Source organism: Sebastes fasciatus, chromosome 7 (genome assembly GCF_043250625.1).
Source record: "Sebastes fasciatus isolate fSebFas1 chromosome 7, fSebFas1.pri, whole genome shotgun sequence".
In the NCBI taxonomy this organism is placed as follows: domain Eukaryota; kingdom Metazoa; phylum Chordata; class Actinopteri; order Perciformes; family Sebastidae; genus Sebastes; species Sebastes fasciatus.
Window position 1 is genome coordinate 25,482,237 of NC_133801.1, and position 22,261 is coordinate 25,504,497.

The window sequence follows — 22,261 nt, forward strand, 5'->3', positions numbered from 1 at the left end:
GAGCACATTGATTTCAAAGCCAACAATAAAGACTTTTTTTTTAAAAAGAAATTTTGAAGTTTTAATAAATCTTGTGCTTAACTAGGCTTAATCAGCCCTGATTAAGCGAGGAATGTGATTGGTCAAATGCAACAAACTCATGGCCACATATGTGTGAATATGTCATTGTGCTCAGTCCACTGTGATGTCGTTATTGGATGTGGCTGGCACACTGCGACGTCGCTATCGGATGTGGTGTGGTCAGCACACTGTGATGTTGCTATTGGATGTGGTGTGGTTGGCACACTGCAACGTCACTATTAGATGTGGTCGGCACACTGCAACGTTGCTATTGGATGTCGCTATTGGATGTGGTCGGCAAACTGTAACGTTGCTATTGGATGTCCCTTTTGGATGTGGTCGACACACTGTAACGTTGCTTTTGGATGTCACTATTGGATGTTGTCGGCACACTGCAACGTCGCAATTGAATGTGGTTGGCACACTGCAAAGTCGCTATCGGATGTGGTGTGGTCAGCACACTGTGATGTTGCTATTGGATGTGGTGTGGTTGGCACACTGCAACGTCACTATTAGATGTGGTCGGCACACTGCAACGTTGCTATTGGATGTCGCTATCGGATGTGGTCGGCACACTGCGACGTTGCCATTTGATGTCACTATTGGATGTGGTCGACACACAGCAACGTTGCTATTGGATGTCGCTATTGGATGTGGTCGACACACTGTAACGTTGCTTTTGGATGTCACTATTGGATGTTGTCGGCACACTGCAGCGTCGCAATTGGATGTGGTTGGCACACTGCAACGTCGCAATTGGATGTGGTTGGCACACTGCAACGTCGCAATTTGATGTGGTTGGCACACTGCGACGTCGCAATTGGATGTGGTTGGCACACTGCAACGTCGCAATTGGATGTGGTTGGCACACTGCGACATCGCAATTGAATGTGGTTGGCACACTGACATTGCTATTGGATGTGGTCGGCACACTGCAACGTCGCAACTGGGTGTGACGTCGCTATTGGATGTGGTGGGCACACTGCAACGTCGCAACTGGGTGTGACATTGCTATTGAATGTGGTTGGCACACTATGACGACGCTATTGGATGTGGCGTAGGTTTCTTCTATTTTTAGTGAATATTTTATGACCCCAAAGGTGAAGGTCACAACCTGAAATGTGTCAGTCTCACCATAAAGTTGCTCTTAATAGTAGAAGTGTTGCTAAAGTCTGACCCTTTAAAACTGTTTTCTCTTTTTCATGCACTTTGCAAGTATGTGAAGTACTCTACTATAAATGGGCTGCAACACATAATCAAGCAAGATGCAGCTATTGTATTATATATTCCAGTTTTCTTGAAAAACTGCGTGGTGGCTATGGACGACTTCTCAGTCAGTGTGGAGTTTGTTCTGACTGAGTGCGTCACGTTTGAATCCAGAAAATTCAGGTCACATTTGTTCATCTGCTCTCACCGCAGACCGAACACCAACTGCAACTATTTGCAGCCATAAAGAGCTCAAGCTTTAAACAGAAAATAAAAAGGGAGGGAGGATAGATCAAAGCCTAGGTTGTTGAGGCTGGTTGGAGCGAGTCTCGGGTAAAGACGTCAAGTGTGACATGAGGAAAACTACATTCTGTGAAATGAGCAGAAGTGAAAGGGGTAATTTAACTCTGCTGCTTCTCGTGTGTTGTGGAGCCTTGATTTGATAAGACACATGCAGACACAAAAAAAAATATCTTCTCCTTCACATCCTCTTAAATCCAGATCCAATCCCTGCATTTCAGTATTTCAGCTCAGACGCTCCTCGGCGGTCATCTCGCCCTTATCTTCAAAGGTTGAATCGGCCGTTATAATCAGGCTGTTAGCGGAGGTTGATGCCGCGGCTGCTCTCTGCTCAGATAAGCCTGTCGGAGGCTGATGGCCTCCTGCCGGTGTTAGATTCATCACAGTTCTCCCACGTCTCACCAGGCAAGCACGTCCACAGATGGAGACCGAAAGGATCGAGTCACCGATGCCACTACCTGTCTGTGTCACTGTGGAGCATCATTCAAAAAATGCTGACAAAACTATCAGCTCAGCATTGATTTGGCTGAATTTAGGACTCTACAATGAGACCTCTATATCCATCATGTGGAAACATGTAGTTGTCATTCACAGACAAGAATCCAGGATAATTTACTTAATTCATACAACTTGTTATTGAGTTTTAAACGGTTGTTAGAGCTACAGAGGATCAATATATTGTGAGTTCATAGAGTAGCCGTCAAGACTGATCCATATTCATTGACTCTCTACATTGAGATTATTTGTGCGGTTGCTCTGCACACCTAGTCTGCCTTTAAAACATTTGATAACGCTATTCTACAGATGTGTAATTTCCCGATAATGTGCTAGGAGGTTTCTTAAAAGAACTATTTGTTTGGCTCTACTGAAAATAAAGAAAAAGGTGTTTTTAGTTATTAGAGTTTGTTGGTTAAGTTTATGAGCAGTTGTTGATTTCCAAAGACATCTTCTTGGTTTAGATGCCTGTAGAAAAAAATTCACGTTTCCATGTTCAGTTGAGCACTGACTAAAAGATTATCTGATTAGACTATTTATTAACTGGAATTAATTAATTAGAAGTTTCCCCTTATAATTTGTTCAAAATTACAGCGTTCTTTCTACAAAACTTCCCATCCATTTACAGCAATAAAACAGTTCATTTAAAGTAAATTATGGGAAACTATAGAGCCTGTAAAATAATGGGGTTACCAGACATTTCCGTAGAGCAAATTAAGCTAAAATATCAACATACAAATCAAATAGTTTTTTTTCACAAACATTTTATGACAGGAGAAATAAATACATCCTCAGTTTAGTACGAGCCCCTGTTCTTCTGACAGGTGAATTATACAAAGAGATTTGCCATTTTAATACATTTTTAGACTCTATAAACACAAACAGACCTTACAAATGTTACAAAATTTCAAAAGGAGCAGCAACAATCTGAACCTCTTACAAAACACAAGCTCACGATGTAACAAGAATAGTAAAAAATTAACCACTAACCACAATTCAATCTCCTCTGTGGTTGAAATCAAACGCTCCTATGCCTTAGTGATGTAGCCCTCCTTGATTAGGAAATCATAGATTTTGCGTGTCTTGTTGACGTCGATCTTGATCAGCGCTCGGGCCTGTGCCAGCCGCAGTCCACCCTGCCGTCTGCACTCGTTCAGCAAGGCCTGCTTGTATTCCAGGTAGGCCCCCGGCACCAGCCGCACAACCTGGCATAACTGCAAGCACAAAACAAATACAAGGGTTAGTAAGAGACATTGAAAAACATATACAATGTCATATCTAAGGCCTCGGTATGTTTCAAACAAAGTGCTTGTCAAATCATCTAACATCGTCTTAGACCCTGGAAGAACAGAGGGAGGTTGAGAAGCACCAATTTTTGCAACTTTACAATCAGAAAATCACGCCCTCTTTATGCAGCAATTGGCCAGGTGTGTGGAGGTGTCAATGTCGGTCTGTCGGTCGGTCCACCACTTTGGTCCAGACTGAAATATCTGAACAACTTCAATACTGGATCGATCGCAATGAAATTTTGTATTGATATTCATATCATTATGATTGTGATTCATTATGAATCAGTCCAATACTTTGGTGTCAGACCAAATACCTGCAAATGTTAACAGCATAACAAACTAAGATGCTGAATATGGTAAACATCATACGTGTTATACATCAGCATGTTAGCATACTGATGTTAGCCTTTAGCTCAAAGCACCATTGTGCCAAAGTGCTGACTCACATAGGTGCTAGCATGGCTGTAGGTTCTCCTAAAACTATCAAAAATATGGTCTAGAGTAAATGGCGCAGTATTTTCCACCTATTTAAAGGTGCATTATTTAGATAGTAAGACGGGCCAACATAGGCGGGTTCACAACGCATGTACACTATGCTTGTTACACACACAGGGACGTGCAGAAGTGCTCCTCCTACTCACTTCGATTATTTAACTGAAGAGGAAGTGGAAATGTTTTATTTACTGTATGTTAAGGAAAACACAAAATTCAGGTGGCGGGTGGTAATTCAAAATATAATGGAATATAATGAAGAAAGGCTTTGAAGCTTTCTGTATTGCTCAACCTGTAGTGCGCCCTCAGCGCTCCTCCGGTCACTGGCGAATCGAGAGAAATCACTGCCAGCGACAGACACCCCACGGTGGCCGCGGACTCATGTAATAAAGTAACACATTTCCTGGCTGACTTTTAAAGGGAATGGGAGATCGACTCTGTTTGGTTTAATTCATGTTACGCCCAAAACACACCCAGGATTAATTGAGACTGAATACAACTTCTTTGCCCCTTGTGCTTTACTTTGCTCCCAGATCATGTGTAACCAGATTATGTGCCGTTTAACTAGCAAAAGTGGAGTTGGACAATCCCTAAATGCACTTGCGCCGTGCACTATAGACCATGCGCTATAGATTGTTTAAATAGGGCCCTTAGTCTTGTTGGATACCTGATACAGTGCAGCTCGCTCTCTCCCACCTGCCCTATTTTTACACCTGCTTTTAAGAGGCGGGAATTTTCCATGCAAAACTGACTGTGATCTTAGTTAAACCAGCGGAACACATAATCAACCTCTGTTAACATGTCTTCACCTGTTATTTGCGTGATCCTCCCTTACAAGGGATAAGTTTCGTGTTTGATTGTGGCCATTCGATACAGGTATAAACAGTTTTACTTTTAGACGACACACAAAACAACCTACTTCATTTGAAGCACACTGAGGTCTTTCTGTATGACCCTTTGGGCACAGATAAGAGAGAGCTGTACCTCTTTCTCCCGCTCGTTGAGTTTCTCTGTCCCCGGTAGTCCAGTCAAGTTGAGAGGAGGAGCGCTCCGCCTACCTGTTGCTGTGGAGCAGAAATACAACAACACTCAGTCAAACAGACACACATACGCACGTAGCATCCCAGTGTTGGGTCTACTCTACAAATAACATAATAGCAGGCTGACAACATGCAGTTAATTCCTTTGCTTGGAAGGAGACAGAGGAACAAATATTTACGGTGTGCAAATTGTGTAAATATAGCCGCGTGGGAGTGTGCGTCCCATCGGTGCTCTAGAGGTTACGGAAAGGCAGCTAATTTGAAAGGGAAAAACAGCAAGATAAATATGCATGTAGGGGCCTATTTCTCGAGTGTATTTATGGAGGAGCGTCTGCCTTAATGTGACTGCGCCTGGGGCCATGCCAAGGCGACAGAGAGGAGGGATTACATAGGGAAAAGTGCAGAGAAGCTTCATACCTGACACTGTGATTGTTGTGACAGCTGGAGTGATGCCAGCATCTCTGTAATCAGAAAGAAAAGTGTTAGCTTCTCTACAAGCTTATTTATACATACACACACACACACACAAACACACACACACACATACGTCCCACTTTCACAAAGCATTTCTGGGCTTTCTTCACTATTCTCTAGACTCACTTGGATCGTCATCCAAAAAACATGAATCATCGCATTCAAGATGTTTTAAGGTGGAATAATTAGAGGAACTTGGATACCACCCAAAGAATATGCTTTGGAAGAAAAAAAAGAGATAGAACAAGAGCAACGATCATTAAAAGACTAAAAATACCGAAGAGACCGAGGTTGAACTCGGATGCAAGGTAACATAAACGTCTGTTCCATTCGTCTCGGCACAGCTGGTGCTGAGTGTGATGATGGAGGTCAGCGTCTCCGGGGAGCGCGACTTCTCCAGCCCTTCTATTACACACTGGATAACAAGCAGGATGTCTCACATTGCAGCCTGTTTGCTGAGCCACTGCTGGCAGGCTCTGCCGTCCTGGATGTACTGCATCACGTCACAGAACATGGTCCGCTTCCTCCGCTCCTCCTCCCGCATTCGCTTCACCCGCTCGTACACCTTGGCACCTGAGAGTTGGGTACACAGAGAGGTCAGCTGAGAAAAGGATTTTTAAAAAAAGTATGTCGTGTCAAATGGGTTCAGGGTAGTGACTCATACAAATACTAAAAGTGATGATGACGGGCAGTTTCCAGGTGAGACTACTTTGTTTTTAATGAATCAGTTAGGATTGATTTACTGAAATCATTCATTATGTAAAAGGGAAGTCTTTTAATAATTCTGCCAGAGATATCCAAGTGTAGCTGATATGGCAACTCAATTCAAATATTCAGTTCCTTTGTGTGCCATGCATCAACAAACAAGCCAAACATAATAATTCCCCAAAAATGATCCAAAGGCCTGATACACTGTGCTGCTGCAGAAAATGATAATTAAAACAATTTAAAGCCAAAGTCAAAATAAAGACTTCAGCTTAAATCAGAATATAAATACATTTTCCCTGCTTAGGCATGCAACTTTTAAAAATGAAGTTTTGTTGAACAGAGGAGTGAAAAGGTCGAACTCGACTCACTGCAGAAAGACTTGATCCCTGCCTTCCTGTACTCCTTCAGCCTGCGGATCTCCCTCCTCAGCTCAAACTCCACTGCAGAGAAAAGGAGATGAAGGCAAATCTGAACATATCGTTACAAAGACAGCTACCTGATCTCTGTCTCACGCCATAGTCTCACCAGTCTCAACACTTCATCCAACACACGGAATAAACATTATTGCATCACTCAGTTTCATGAGGAGTTCATACACATTTCAAGCCATCAACATCTATCCATGCATGTACAGTGTGCATATTGTTGATCAATCTAGACAAATATAAAAGTAAAAGTTTGACATTGTGGGAAATGCGCTTATTCGCTTACTGGTTAGATGAGAACATTGATACCACTCTCATTTCTGTTCATAAAATATGAATATAAAGACTGGAAACAAGGGTAAACGCTAGTCTAACTCTGTCGTAGTCATGAACCTACAGAGAATTATCACCTGAATCTGCCGCTCTCCTCGGCTTTACAGAGCCTTATAGCGAGTTTCAGCTCATTGTTTAGCCGTCTATCCCACAACTTTCCCGCTTTGGTTCACTCTCACTGCTCTCATAGCATCGTTTTCGGTCGCAGAAGGCACCAAAACAAGCTCTAAAATCCCACTGTGCACCACCTGCTCAGCACCAAACTACAGACAGACAGAGCTGACTAGCTGGTGAACATAGTGGAGCGTTTAATAATAGCAGCTAAACAGCCAGTAAATATGATATGTAGCCTGATATTTCCCTCAGGAGTTGGTGGAGACCAGTGAATATTGAACATTCATTCATCAGGTGGAAACAGAATCAAAACCTCAACTTGTTTGTTTGTGGTCAAAGAAAATAAGTTATTGCAGGTTTACTCTGTGTAAAAACCAAAATGTAAAAACAACAATTTGCCGTTTCACAGGGGTTATGTGCCAGACCAGTAACTTCCTGAACAAAGCCTAGCTGGTCTTTATGCTAAGCTGACCGGCTGCTGGCTGAACCTTTATATTTAATGGACAGATATAAGAGTGGTACCAATCTTCTGATCAACAAGTGTATTTCCCAAAATGGGGAACTTTTACTTAAAGGAGAAACCAAATAAGTGAGTAAAGAAACATCATTTTTGAGCGATGTGTCAATCATCAAAATCCAAATGAAATAATAATATGAGTTTCAGAAACTCTGAGAATCTACAACAAGGAGCACTGAAGCTGTTCTGGAGGCTCATAGTGGAACAACATCTTACAAAGACACTTCATGATGGTCTTTCCTTTAATTTGTACAAACAAATATACTGGGAATCGAGTGAGAAGAAGGGGTAGTCTGACATTTCCGTCACAGAAAAAATAAAAAATAACATCCTTTGAGGCCACAATAATCTAGTATTGTTGAGGCAGTTTGGCAGGAACTGGTTAAATTAATTCCGTGTTCTCAGAGCCTATCCATGTGTACTCAGCCAAATACTAACGTGCATGACTTTCGATGAATTTGTCATGTTCAATCGGTCCAGCCACTCTGGCAAATCGTCTCATGACGTCATACAGCTCCTGCACCTCCTTTGGGTAACATCGCTCCAGCACTGAAAGAAGAGGAGAGAAGTGAGTGGGCAGAAGACACAAACAAATAATAACACAGAACTATGAAAGAAAAATCCACCCCCTTAGACACTTTTACACATCAATGGTTGATGTGAGTTTTTGTGCATTTGAGGAAGAAGGTGCAGTAATTTAGCTTCTTTTCATTTACCTTATTTCTCACAAACTGCATCGTCTACTTCATCACAAGCTCTGAATCAACACTGGTTTATATGCATGTAAATAATATACTACTAGTATGTATTATCATAGTCATTCTGTGGCTGCACTGAATTATGATCTTGTGAGGCTGCTGTCTGGGGAGTTATAGATCGGTAAGTATGGATCTGTAAGTTTTTTTTTTTTTCCTGGTATCTTGGCACACTGTGCATTTAACATATTAAACAGAACCTTATCCCGTCTGTAATCTCAGTTGTATAAATTGTTTTTGCAGTGTTTAAGCCGACTGCTATTTACTATCTGCTAGCCACATACACAAGGCGGGATTATGACGCACCAGTCAGCCAAAGCGGGATTGTTTATCGGCCGACAGAATCATCATTCTGTTGGGCTTTTTGAACAGCAAAAACATAACAAATTCAGTCACAAAGTGTCTTCAGCAATGCAAGCAGCTCTGAGAGGCTGTGATTAGGTACAGCAGTGCTTTGAGCTGAATGTCAACATGCTAACATGCTGAAGGTAGGCAGCCAACCAGGCTCAAATCCTGTTTGTTTGTATATGAAGGAATAATCTTCGTACATATATTTGTTTCTATTACACACTTTTAATTCTAACCTTAAATCCTAATCTTGTTTTTTTATATTCTCACATTTCTTTATTATTATTATTTATTTTAAGCAAATTCCTAGTAACACATGCTTGGTGAATAAAGTCTGAGCCTAAAAATCGGATTTCTTTCTGAACAATTATTGAACTCTGGTACAGAATGTCATATCTAAAAAAAGATGATGCTGTTTGACTCTGTGGGGCTTATGGGTGATGGTTTACCTCGACGTCTAACAAAAAACAGTTAGAAAGACACGCACATCCAGTGTCCGATAGCATGGGTGCATATATATATAGCAGAATAAAACAGATAGATCCGCACACCAAATCCCGTTAGAAGGCTTTTTATTGCTGTGACGTCTGGAGCACCAGGCTGAAGAAGAGCCCGGTGCTCGAAACGTCACAGCAATAAAAAGCCTTTTTACGGGAGCTATTTGGAGTACGGATCTATCTGTTTTATTCTTACCTTGACGACTAATCATTGAGTTATCCAACATCCAAAATGGGCCCAGAGATTCAAGTTTCATTGCCAATTGCAGGCATTTTAGTGGAAGTGTTAATTAGAGCCAAGTGTTTCTAAATTTAGTTTTGTTTTTAGATTTTTCCTTTCACTAATTCAGAGCCTGGTTGCAGAGCACAACAAGAAAAATGCTTAAAACCCATCAGATCGAGCAACCTTGCTGCATTAAAAAGCAACCCCGTATCCCACCACTTAGCTCGCTCTACAAGCATACACACTCTGAAGAGCTTGTTGTGTTCGTCTCAAAGCATCGCCCGTGTTGCTGAGTAACAGACAAGTGTCAAAGCCAGAGAGAAAAGCTGTTGTGTGGGTGTGAGAGGAGTGGTTGCGTGCGTGTGTGTGTGTGTGTGTGTGTGTCGGTCAAGTTCCTTCATCAGGCTCCTGCATGCGAGCGCTAATGAGCAGCTGCCAGCTCAGGCTAAACACATGAAGTCATGCTCTTAAACAAAACTGTGGACACACACAACAATGTTGTCTCTAAGGAGACACCAACACTGGACTTCTGTGTGGTTGCACACAAACGCTGGCTGCAAACAAAACACCACAGACTTGAATCATCTAATGTAACAAGCTCTTGCAGGACTTCACACAGACTGCTGCCCTAAAACAAAAACACTGGTCAATCTGCCTCCGGCACTTACTGAGACATGATACTGTGAGCCTCCCGGGCTCGTATACTGCCTCCATTATTGCATGTGACACACGCATGAACACACACACACACACACACACACCGTCTTTGACAGTCTCCATGACAACCAGTCTGCAGCTCTACAGCTACTCTGAGTTCCCTTTTGTCTTGAAAGACTGGGGAGATAAGGGAATGGAGGGGAAAAAAAGGGTGGAGGGCTAACTGAAGGCTGGAGGATGGATAAATAAAACATGAGGGGAGAACTCTTCAACTCTAAAAAACCACAGCCAAATTCACAGAGCAACGCGTGGAGATATAACGATGGGCTGGGTGGTCGGATGTAGTTAGAAAGAAAAAAAAAGACAGCCCTTGGACGTCTGTCTGACCTCACAAAAACCCAAGAGATGCAAATAATTACATTACTGAGCTCGCTGAAATCCAACCTGCGACAGGTGGATCAATAAACAAAGCCCCCTGCATTTCAGTCATTATGGCAGCAGTGATCATCGCACAGGGATCTATTCGCAGTTTAGCAATTATGCCGTGGCACACTCTGGCACACGGACTATTCGCAGCCTTGATCGTAAATACGAGCTCCGTCAGTTGCCACACTACAGCTACCCGAGGGGCCACAGAGGTTAACGGTGGTTATTACAGTGGAGTTGTTTGCATGTATCCACAGAAACCCTCAGCAGCGATTTGGCTGCGAGATATCAGATGCCTCTCCGAGTTGCTATGAATACCGTCACGGCCGAGTCCATGTGAGTTTCACAAGATGACTTACTCTGGAATTTCCGCAGGTTGATCAGTCCGTGGTCTCGGATAACCCTGAAAGAAATGAAGATGTAGATTTATTATTATGCTAGTTAATATTCTGGTTGCTGTGTCTCTGCAACATTAAATCTGGCATTTACCCATATGCAATTATCTCGGCTGGATGAGGTCATCATGAAAACCCCAACATACACACCTGGTTTGTACACAGCAGCAAGGGGAAATGTGTTCAATAATTGGGTTTGAGACTAAAGTCAAATTAATTGAAATGTCTGTAGTGGACTCCCTTTAAAAGTGCACTCTGAGGTTCAGGGGTCAAAGTTCAGGGTCTCGGCGCGTGCCAATAGCCTGGAAGCCTCTCAGACAAGCTACAAGCCAACAGAGATAAAATACGTATCATGGAAAGAGGAGGAAACTAGGAAACACACATGCCTCCCCAGCCAGACATGCCATTCCACCATGCTCCCGGAGCACGAACTCGTTGAAGTTGATTTAGTGATGGATCCATTACAGCGAGGATTGACTGTGGATGTCCAAGAATGACAGCTAACAGGCTGATGGTGGAGGAGATTCTCTAGAAAGAGTACCAACTGACGAACACCTTCAAATGCAAATTCTTACGGTAAATGGGTCTGCAACCACCCATTTCTTTCATCCCTTTTGTTTGACCAACAGTCCAAAACCTATACTAATTAAATACACTCAGTTGCCACTTAATTAGGTGCAATCAGCAAAAAACCTATTGCAGTCTAATACTACAGTCCTTCTATAATATCATACCTTCATGAAGATTATAATGTTCAGTGTCTGGTAGAGATGTTGATTCAACTCAACTGTATGATCGTTTTGGAGGATGTAGTTTGTGGTGCTGTTTAACTTTAATGTGTTTTACAGAACAGGTGTTTCTATTATTTAGTCCACCTTTATTGATATAGATGTGATAGACATTTAGTTGATTATCAAATGGTTAATTATTTTTCTTTACTTTCTTTACATTCTCTAAAGTCAACTGTACATTAGATCAGTGGTTTTCAAAGTGGGGTCCTTCAGGCAAAAAGCAGCAAAAGGGGGAATAATCTATTTTCACTATAATTCCATCCATAAGTCACACAATGACATAAATGGTCATTAATGGTATTTTAGTGTTATAGTCAGACTTTTTTGTGAAATACAAATGCATAAAATGTGCAACATACATATTCTATGGACATTTAAACATTTTCCAAACTTTCCTGCAATGAGGATGTTGTCTTTACCTGCCTAAAACTGGGCAAAATGTCACAGTTTGGCATGCACAGCATTCACCGTGAGACAGAAATTTTTTTCTCCATTTCCATAAATATTCACGGTTTGAATAGCGGTTCCTGCAGCTTGTAAGTTGCACCTGAATGACTCCCTGTGGTTTGTAATGAGAGCCTGAAAAAAAGGCTTGAATATGCAATTATAATCACTCTGCTGAACAATCCCAGCCTCCCAAGACTTGTGTTTTTTAAGTGCTTATAACAAAATAATACAATTTTAATTAGAAATACATTAGCATTTGAATTTGAATTCATTAATATTAAGAAGGTACAGACAGGGGTTTGAAATTATTTGCCTTGTAAATTTTAATTCAGTATGAAATGCATTCATTCAACCTGAAAGCATAACAAGTGTCTGTGGGAAATGAGGCTCTAAAAGGTAAATGTAGAAGCTTATAGTGCCATCTACTGACAGGTAGGGGTCATTACATGATACCAAATACATCAATACTGTTCATTTAATGGAGAAAAAAAAGGACCTACTTTTTCCTCCGCTGTCTCTCTTTTAGTCGTGAATGATATATATCAACAACGGAAAGCTTGAGTGCTGAAATAGAACAATACACATGAGTAAATGTTGTAGTTCACGCCACTATCTTCCATTTTGTAAATGAAAAACACATTTTTAAAAAGTCTATTAAGACTCTACCCACCACGTAGGATGTCCGAATCATCATCCACAAAGTCGATGTCTTTCAAATCCCATTCTGCATAGTTGTCGAACTCCTAGGAGGACAGTGAAAGAAAGTTTTCATAATCTGGTGGTTTGATTTGCACATGAAGCAAAGCAATGATGCCAGATAAGTTCTCATATTCAAAAGCAATTTATGTGTGAAAGCGAACAATGGGAGACAACAATAAGGGCATGAGTACCAGTTTCAATAACGTTAATAATGAGACATCTAGTGGCCATTTCATGTGTTTATTCACGTTGACAGGCTTTGTTAGCACACAGATGATTTAGTACAGGACACCTCACCTCCATGAAGTCCGCTCTGGCAGGCATGTATCCAGCCATATCTCGAGACAGCACAGAGTCAAATGTGGGCCGAGGTGGATCATCAGTGGCTGTAAAATCAGAGAAATACAGTAAATGCACAATCAAATTTTAGCCTATTTGTATTGTGAAGAAATGTGCCATCCGCAAACTCCTTCAAAGATTTGCTTTTCCAATACATGTAGCAGTCATAATAATATAGAAATACAAATTTCTGATATAGAAATAACAGAAATGTAAAGAATTTCTCTCTCTAACTCAAGTTTGCCAACTGCCGCGTGAACATGAAAGCAAAATGTTTGTCGAGCTCTCAAAAGCTGCGACAGATGGAGACCTGAAGCCCGCTGAGACAAGTTCCTGACTCACCAACTGCTTCTGTCCAACCGGTCAGCGGCTTTCAGACTTCAAGTTTTATCTCACTTCGGTTTTTTAATGTAAATCTTTCTTCTGGCTGCTCTGAAGGCCCATAATCAACGTTACTATAATTTTCAAAACTTAATCTGAATACTGTTTAAATATTAAAGTAGACAGGGCTCGTGGCTGGGAGGTGGTAACACAAAACTAAACTAACCAATATTAAATGTCTGTTTCTTAACTTGTGAGGAGATGCGAGTACAGAATAACTTCACTGATTTTGTTGGGTCTTATTCTTCCTGTAACATAACGGAAGACGACAACGAAGAAGGCAGATAAAGTGGATACTGACGTTTGAAAGGAATAGCGCCCTCTGCAAAGCGTGAGTCTTTTGTTTTCCGCAGGCTGAGCAAGGTGGAGGAGAAGAGCGGGTTATTGATGAAGTTCTTCATATAATGGCTCTCGCATTCCTCTTTGGTTTTAGTGCGCATCTGATATGCCACATCCTGCCTGCAGGAGAAATATGGCACAAATAAAAATTGTTAGTGTGCAACAATAGCTCAAAGAAAGGTATATGACTGAGTCCACCAGGTTGTAAATATTTTAACATATCAAGCAGTAAAGTACGCTGAGGTTGTAACATATTTTAGTCATCAAAATAATAACTGGAAAAGCCTTTCACTCAGGGTTTCCAAGAATGGAATTGAGCCCAATAAATCCTTGTTTTAATCAAAAGCATATCACGCTCTACAGACTTATAGTACTTAAACAGCTTTTGTTCACAATTTCGTGATGAAAAGAGCACAGAATTCATCATAAAACTCAATAAACTGCAACCAGTTAGGCTCATTTAAACCCATTTATTATATCCCATAATTCTCATGTCCAAAGACGTCACCATTAATTGGTTTTCAGCCAAAAGCAGCACATTAACTAATTTAGAAAATTTGCATTTAGGCCTCTAAGCCAAACATTTTATGACATTTACTTCATGGGAGCTAACAGCGATAGCTCATCGAGTCATGGGATGTCATACAAGTGGTTGTGTTTATATGATGAAATATTTCAATTGTATTTATTAAAGTCTAATTACATGAAGAATTAGGAGGGAAATTGAGGGAGGAATGTAAAATCCAGGCAAAAATGTGGATTGTTTGGTAACGATATATTTTGGACTTAACAAGTCTTCATCAGGGCATCAACACTTTGATGAAATTATAATTTATTTGTTGATAAATCCGACTAAGAAACTGCCTTACAAGCTACAAGTGACAAAGCACTCACCAGTTCCCGAAGCCACAGTCCATGACTGCTTCCAACAGGGACATCTCTTCCTGTGCCGTCCACCCAGGCTCCAACACGGGGAAGTCTGACGTCTGTATTAATGATAATAATAATAATCTTTATTTGTATAGCACCTTTCTTAACATAGTTTCAAAGTGCTTGCACAGATACAATGAAATACAGACAAAATAAAAACAACAATAAAAGAACAAAACATAAAGACCAAATAATGAGAAAACTAAAACCCGTAACCAGTGGTATCAAAACAATAAGTTACTACACATATGCCAAAAGAGGACAATATAAGGTCTGGGAAAAGGTGCACCAAGCTGTTGCCTTACGGAGTTAAAAAAGCCTTTTTATGAAAAGAGATTTAAAATTGGTAGTAGTAAAGAGTGAGGATAAATGGTGAGTGTGTGGTTGAGTGTCTGTGTGCGAGACAATTTTCCATTTTACTCACCATGATTTCATATTTGTGATCACTCTCATGCTTCTTGTATTCAAATCCCCTGGTGAAACACTGACATAAAAAACATTAGATTTAAGTCTGGGGAATAAACAAAGAGCTCTTATTGTGACATTTGTGTACATTTGTCAATTAACTCACCTGGAGGCAGAGCAGAAAAGGTGAGGGTCCACATTCTGCACACTTGATGTAAGGCTCAGTCAGATAAGATGAGCAACCTCTGCATGGGGGTTTATCAAAAGGATCATCTGAAATGCACATGATTAGTGTTTAATCACTACTGACTAACAGGACAAACTATCACATTAACATAATGCAAACTGATCACTCACAAACTACACAAGGCTGCAGTGGTCTCTCTGAGCAGCCTGAAGTTAAAGCCAGCTAATGTTGGGTTGTAAACAAACCACTGCATGTAGCTGTAGCCTCAATGCTAGCTCTGCTAATGTTGTTTGTGTTTGTGTTTGTAGTCAACTATCTCAGCTTTATAGCTTCACGTGTCTGACATGTATTCAACAAGGAACCACACGACAGGCTGTTTGTAGCAACAACATGTATATACTCAAAGGCTGACATTAATGTGCAGAAATGTAAATATAGCAGCATGCTAACGCTAGCAGAGCAGAGCTAGCTGCAGAGGAGCTAATGTGAGTAAACAGGTAACCTGAGAAGAGGAGAGATGTGTTCAGTGTAAAGCCTCAGAGGTTACACTTTACTGTAATAATACTGTCCATACTTACTTCCAAAAGATGCTAGACGGTCCATAGGACAAGGTTTTAACTAAACGAATAGCAGACAGGAATGAAAGCTTTCCTTCTCCTTCTTCTCCTGCAGCTGAAGTCCTCAGTGTTGCTTTACTGCTCTCTACTGGAGGAGGTGAAGAGTGTCCTGTTCTTCATCTAGTCCAGGGGTCTGCAACCTGCTGCTCTGGAGCCACATGTGGCTCTGTAGCCCCTCTCCAGTGGCTCCCTGTGGATTTAAAAAAAAAAAAAAAATTAGTGGAAATGAATTACTGTTTTTTTGTTTGCATTTTCAATTTTATTTATCATTGTTGTAGTCTATGGTACGACTGTCTTAATATTACGAGAATAAAGTCATAATATTATGAGAATGAAGTCATAATATTACGAGAATAAAGTCATAATATTACGAGAATAAAGTCTTAATATTACGAGAATAAAGTCATAATATTACGAGAATAAAGTCTTAATATTACGAGAATAAAGTCATAATATTACGAGAATAAAGTCATAATATTACGAGAATAAAGTCTTAATATTACGAGAATAAAGTCATAATATTACGAGAATAAAGTCGTAGTATTATGAGAATAAAGTCCTACGTTTACGAGAATAAAGTCGTAGTATTATGAGAATAAAGTCATAATATTACGAGAATAAAGTCTTAATATTACGAGAATAAAGTCATAATATTACGAGAATAAAGTCTTAATATTATGAGAATAAAGTCATAATATTACGAGAATAAAGTCGTAGTATTATGAGAATAAAGTCCTACGTTTACGAGAATAAAGTCGTAATATTATGAGAATAAAGTCATAATATAAAGTAGTAATTTTACATGTTATTTTCTTTTTTACTCTTTCTTTTTTAAGTTATGACTTTATTCTCGTAATATTACAACTTTTTTCTCGTAAATTTATGACTTTATTCTCATAAACTTCTGACTTTTTTTCTCCTAAAGTTATGACTTTATTCTCGAAATCTGCACTATATTCACTTTTTTTTAATATATCCGTGTAACACAGCTGTTACCCTGCACTATATTCAGTTTTAACAGTTTTCTTCATCTCCTTGTATTTTTTATATCTGGTATATTGTTTTGTACTTTGTACTTTGCACTACTAACTTTTTTACTGCCTTTTTACTAACATGTTTTGCACTATGGAACTACAATGCTGGAAACTTGAATTTCCCCCGGGATCAATAAAGTTACTATCTATCTACCTATCTATCTATCTATCTATCTATCTATCTATCTATGTATCTCAGATGTTTTTTCCCCTCAATGTGGCCCTAATACTCCGTAGTACATTTGCACTTTGGCCCTCACTGCATTAGACTTATATACTATATACTTAGACTATAAACTGTGTTACCTTCATCACAATACTCAAATGTTTTGCGGCTCCAGACAGATTTTTTAAAATAATTTTGCCTAAAATGGCTCTTTTGATAGTAAAGGTTGCTGACCCCTGATCTAGTCCTATTTCTCCTCACAGTATCCACTCTATTTTGACTTGAATGTAAATGTCTTTCCCTTATCTCCTGATCCCAGCACTGTTGCCACTCATTATTTATAGTAGTTTGCCATTATTTTGAATAGTAAATCAAGTTTCTTTATTGTCATATGCACACTTCTGTGAAGCAGCTGTTGCAATTCAATTTTTAGTGCTCAGGCTTCCTCCCACAATGCTCAGTCAAATATGTATGAGTACCCACAACATACATTAGTGCAGAAGTTAAATATAGGAATAAAATATAATATATATAAAATAATATATATTTGTGGTAGACAGGTGTACAGTAATTAGTAAGTAGACTGAGTCACTACAGACTAGAACTTTGTTTGGTTTGATTTGTTCAACCCATTTAAAAGCCATTAAAATGGCGTACAACTCAACAGTATACAAACTTAAAGAAATTTAAAGTTTGTTATTATTTCAACTCGGATACGTTATTGGAAATTTCTATCCATCTGTAAAAACCTGCACACAGTCTGCATATTCACATTCCTTATAACTATAAAACTCACTCACTACCTCTACACTTTTATTACTTGCATTCATTTGAAGCAATTCTAAATCAACAGAGTTTCTAGTAACCACACAGCGACTAAAAGCCATCTCACAGTTGGACAAAACTCATTTTCATATTCTCCCAAGTCTCTTGCTGCTGCGTCTCCTCTCCAGCCAAAACTTGATTTTGGTGTCTTGTGTTCTTTCTTAATGTATTGTGAATTGCATTGTTGTTGAAAGGTACAACACAAATAAACTTGCATTGTTCTTTTCCTTATCCAACAGGCCTGTAGCACCATTTGGGTTGGGTGACTATCTCCATGGCCTCTCAAATTCATCCAATAGTTGACTAGGGGCGTTTTCTGCATAAAACACTGTGACCCTGTTCAGACCTGGTATTAACATGCATCCTCAGTGATCGGATCATAAATAGTGATTCATTCAATTAAATACCTTTCCTCCAATTCCCATTTAAGTGTAACTTAATCAAAATCTTTTCCTTCCTCAGCATATTATACACTTTTCTACATCAAAGAATACTGCAGCTACTGTTTCTTTATTAACTTTCCTTACTTCATCCTCTAGACAACACTGGAAGACTGGATCAGTCTATTTTTCAAAGTTTTCAAGTAACCCTGATTAGGAAGACAAAAAATACCAAATTGATCGTTACGTACCTCTGGTTTCAGGCTTTGCAAATTTACTGTATTTTCCACCTATTTTCACCATAATCAGGTTTTATTAAATCTACTGACAAACCCAGCAGTGGATGTATGTTTGTGCTACACATCTGAGAGAGCAATAATAAAATATCTATTCCATGTATTCTGCTTTTGTCTTTCTCATCAGTCAGGAGAGAGCAGTTTGTTGTGACATAGCCTCGGTCCCAGAGTGACGCTCCCTTATTAAAGTAGGACTCTATTAAAATAGGACATGAACTACATCATTATAGAAAATGTGTACATTTTTTAACCCTCCTGTTGTCTTCCCGTCGACCATGCAACTTTTGTCTTCCCGGGTCAAAATGAACCCGGTCTGGTTTGACTTTTTATAAAGCATACAGTTTAAACTATTACCAAATTCTGTGTTACACCTCCTTGGCCATCTTCATTCCTAATTATTAAGTTTTACACTTTTTGGGGTGGAAATTAAGGTTAATAAACCTAATTTCCGTGAAATTATACCTAATTTTTTAGTAAAAACAAAAAAAGCAGATATTGTGAATTATATTGATTAAAGTTATTATCAGAGGAACATAATGTTTGATGATGTAGTATCACAGAACAAAAAAAGTATATGTAAGTGTTGTTTAGTCAGAATATTGTTTTAAGTAGGCAACCATCCATGTTATTTTGAGGCAATTAGATTAAAGAAATCCATATTTATGATATAATGAAGTTTGAAAATGGTTAAAATTTGACCCGAGGACAACAACCAATAACTTGTACTTAAAAAAAACAGAAATATTTCATTGAATTGTGTGAACTTCATAATTTCCAGGAAGAAAGTGACGGTGATCATTCTCCATTCTACCACAAGGTGTCGATCTTGTACCGTTTCTGTTAAGAAAACAGTAAACGCCTTGCAAGTCTCTCTTTGTCTTTCTCTGAGCACACACCACCACCTGAGCCTTGCACAGGCCAGGATGTATTAGGTTGGATAATGGACACACTGATTTTTTTTTCCCCTCCTGAAATCCACCCCAGTAAAGAATGACTTTGCCCTGAAAACAGCTCATTTTAATTCAATAAATGTCTATGATTCCTGCTATTTTCCAGTGTCTGTGTCCAGCATTGGCCCCTGGATCAAATACAACTCCAGTTACTCAAGGACACCCCCGGTGACTGCACATCAGGGGACTTGGCAAGACAAATATCGAAAAACCTTGATACATAAAACGGCAACACTGCTGGCCCCCAAACTACTATAAATAAGTGAGAAAGTATGTTTTTTTGTTGTTGTACAATTTGGATGAAATGACTTTTTGATTCAGTACAGATGTGACATCAGCAGCTATAGCTGGAAACCATCTCACATGACGGAGTAATGGTAATGTTAAACTACCCCTATCACTTTACAACCAGAGGCGCAACTTATGACATTTAGGGAAGAATTAAATGTCTCTGACTTTCAAATTTTATTATAATTGATGCCAAAAAATGCGTAATGTACCCTTTATTTTAGCAAATACTCTTAGTGAGAGCTCTAAACCCATAAAGGGGCATAGTGTGGCCACTAAACCGCACACCGGGTTAAATCTGAGTGTTCTCCTTTCCTTATTCTACCCCTAGTCGTCTCTGTGAGGATGATCCACAGTGACAAGTGCGTTCGGTAGCAGCGTAGCCTGCGTCCCGTCTCCTGACCCTCTGGGGTTGCCTTAGACCTCTGGGGAGAGTCTCAGTCAGCGTGAGAGCCCTGAGCAACACAGATCCATGAGTAACGACAAAGCAGCCTCCCGACAGACTGTGCACAATAAAGGGACAGTTGTACTTTCCCTCTTGATGAATTCCCAGCTTACTGCCAGAACGCAGTTTGTTTAACAATCCTGTGAGACCGTTATGGTTTATTTATCTTTAAAAGAGGAACTTCTCTTTTCTGTGTGACAGTTGGCAGTTTTAACCTGAACGACCCTCACCGAGGCTCACAACGGCTGTAATTAAACATTAACATGTTATGAACACCCAAACATTACACCCATTTGAGATTTCTGAACATGTCAATCCAAAATAGTGGTGGTTCATATGCTGCTACAACAGCGTCCGCTCTTATGGACTCTTATGGCTGTAGGGATTTGCTCCCATTTCGCCACAAGAGCATTAGTGAAGTCCAACACTGATGTTGGGCGATAAGGCCTGGTTCTGCCTTCAGTGTTCCAGTTCATCCTAAAGGTGTTGGAGTCTTTTTCTTTTTTTACCACTTGCCCAATCAGGCAAGTGAGTTGCTAGATTTACTAGCCCGATGTGGCATTTTACTTGCCCCAGGCAAGAGTGCAATCCTTATTTGTTGAGCCCTGCAAATTGTCGCCACAAAGTTGGAAGCATTCGGCCATCTAAAATATGATTGTATTCTGCAGCATTAAAGGGATGGTTCGGGTGTTTTGAAGTGGGGTTTTATGAAGTACTTATCCATAGTAGGTGTATTACTTACAGTAGATGACGGTCGGCACGCCCCCAGCTTGGAGAAGCAGACAGCAAAGCAATACCTTACTGTGGACGGGGATGGCAGAAAAAAAACATATTTTAGCCACCTAAAAAAATCAATATCAGTTTCAGTGTACTCTATATTTAGAATATTTTCACCGTTTTATCTCGCCGTCAGACAGCCCTTTCCTTCTCCTTTCCGACAGAGACCAGAACTGAACTTATGTATGCTCTTTCCAAAGCCAGCAGGCTCAGATGACAAAAACAGAATAGGTACGTTTCACCGTAAATTCAGTTCGCCATTGGAAAATATCCTAAATATAGCTTACACTTAAACATCTACTGTAAGTTATACACCTACTATGGGTAAGCACCTCATAAAACCCCACTTCAAAACACCCAACTATCCCTTTAAGATTTCCCTGAATTGGAACTAAGGGGACCAGACCAAATGTAAGAATGTTCACAAAAATATGTGAAGAGGGATGTCCACTTACTTCTGGCCATATAGTGTTTTTTAATTAATGTTCCCACAGAGGACACAGTAGGCTAATAAAATTACTGGCAAAATGGTGATCTGGTGCACCAGTGGTCTAAGATGTTCTATGACCTTTATGTCCCTGGTTCAAATCCGAGGACCCGTCACTCTCTACTGTCAGCAACACAATTAAGTTAAAAATGCCAAGATATAATCTGAAAACAATTGCGAGGAAGCTGATGTTTGCTGCAGCCCAATTTGTACGAGGACAGTACTGTAGCCTCCATATGACTTTAATAAAACAAAATTCTCACTGCGAGCCAATTTGAAATGCCAGGGTCAGCATATGTGGGAGCATACTGTATAAAATCACATCTTGGCAGTGAATGCGGGCAGAATGCATTATGGAGACTAACAAAGAAAATAATGTCAGCCTCACACGGAGTGACATGTGTGCTCCCCTACGACGGCCCCTGCTGCACCATCGCTGCCTGTGGGCAGACAACCTGCTGTCGCTCCAGCCACATGCCACCCCGCCTACCCATAGTGCCTTTCTCTCCTATGCCTTCACACCCGGAGTAAAAGCCCTGAAAGACCAGGCAAACCCCCAGCCTGCAGCCCTCGCACTGCTTATGTGGATCAAAGACTGAGAACCTTGGGGTTTCTGTGTTATAGACGTGTGCCAGATTATACACCGGCCAAACAAACGCACACCCCCACCCCGTTACATCCTTAAAAACTCCCCTGGTCTCTGCCTACTCCTTTGCCTCTATAC

At 40.1% G+C, this 22,261-nt stretch overlaps 1 protein-coding gene across 1 annotated transcript; it reads right to left on the reverse strand.

Annotated features, from left to right (window-relative positions):
• Positions 1-2,808: 2,808 nt before the first annotated feature.
• tada2a (transcriptional adaptor 2A) lies at positions 2,809-15,990 on the reverse strand. Its single transcript, XM_074639939.1, has 15 exons — positions 15,851-15,990; positions 15,252-15,358; positions 15,105-15,164; positions 14,645-14,736; positions 13,713-13,870; positions 12,989-13,077; positions 12,663-12,735; positions 12,493-12,556; positions 10,719-10,762; positions 7,892-8,002; positions 6,433-6,504; positions 5,797-5,929; positions 5,300-5,343; positions 4,827-4,906; positions 2,809-3,275 (listed from the first exon to the last, which is right to left on the reverse strand). Exons 1-15 carry the CDS (start codon positions 15,873-15,875, stop codon positions 3,090-3,092), a joined length of 1,338 nt encoding a protein of 445 aa, XP_074496040.1. The 5' UTR covers positions 15,876-15,990; the 3' UTR covers positions 2,809-3,089.
• Positions 15,991-22,261: the final 6,271 nt, after the last annotated feature.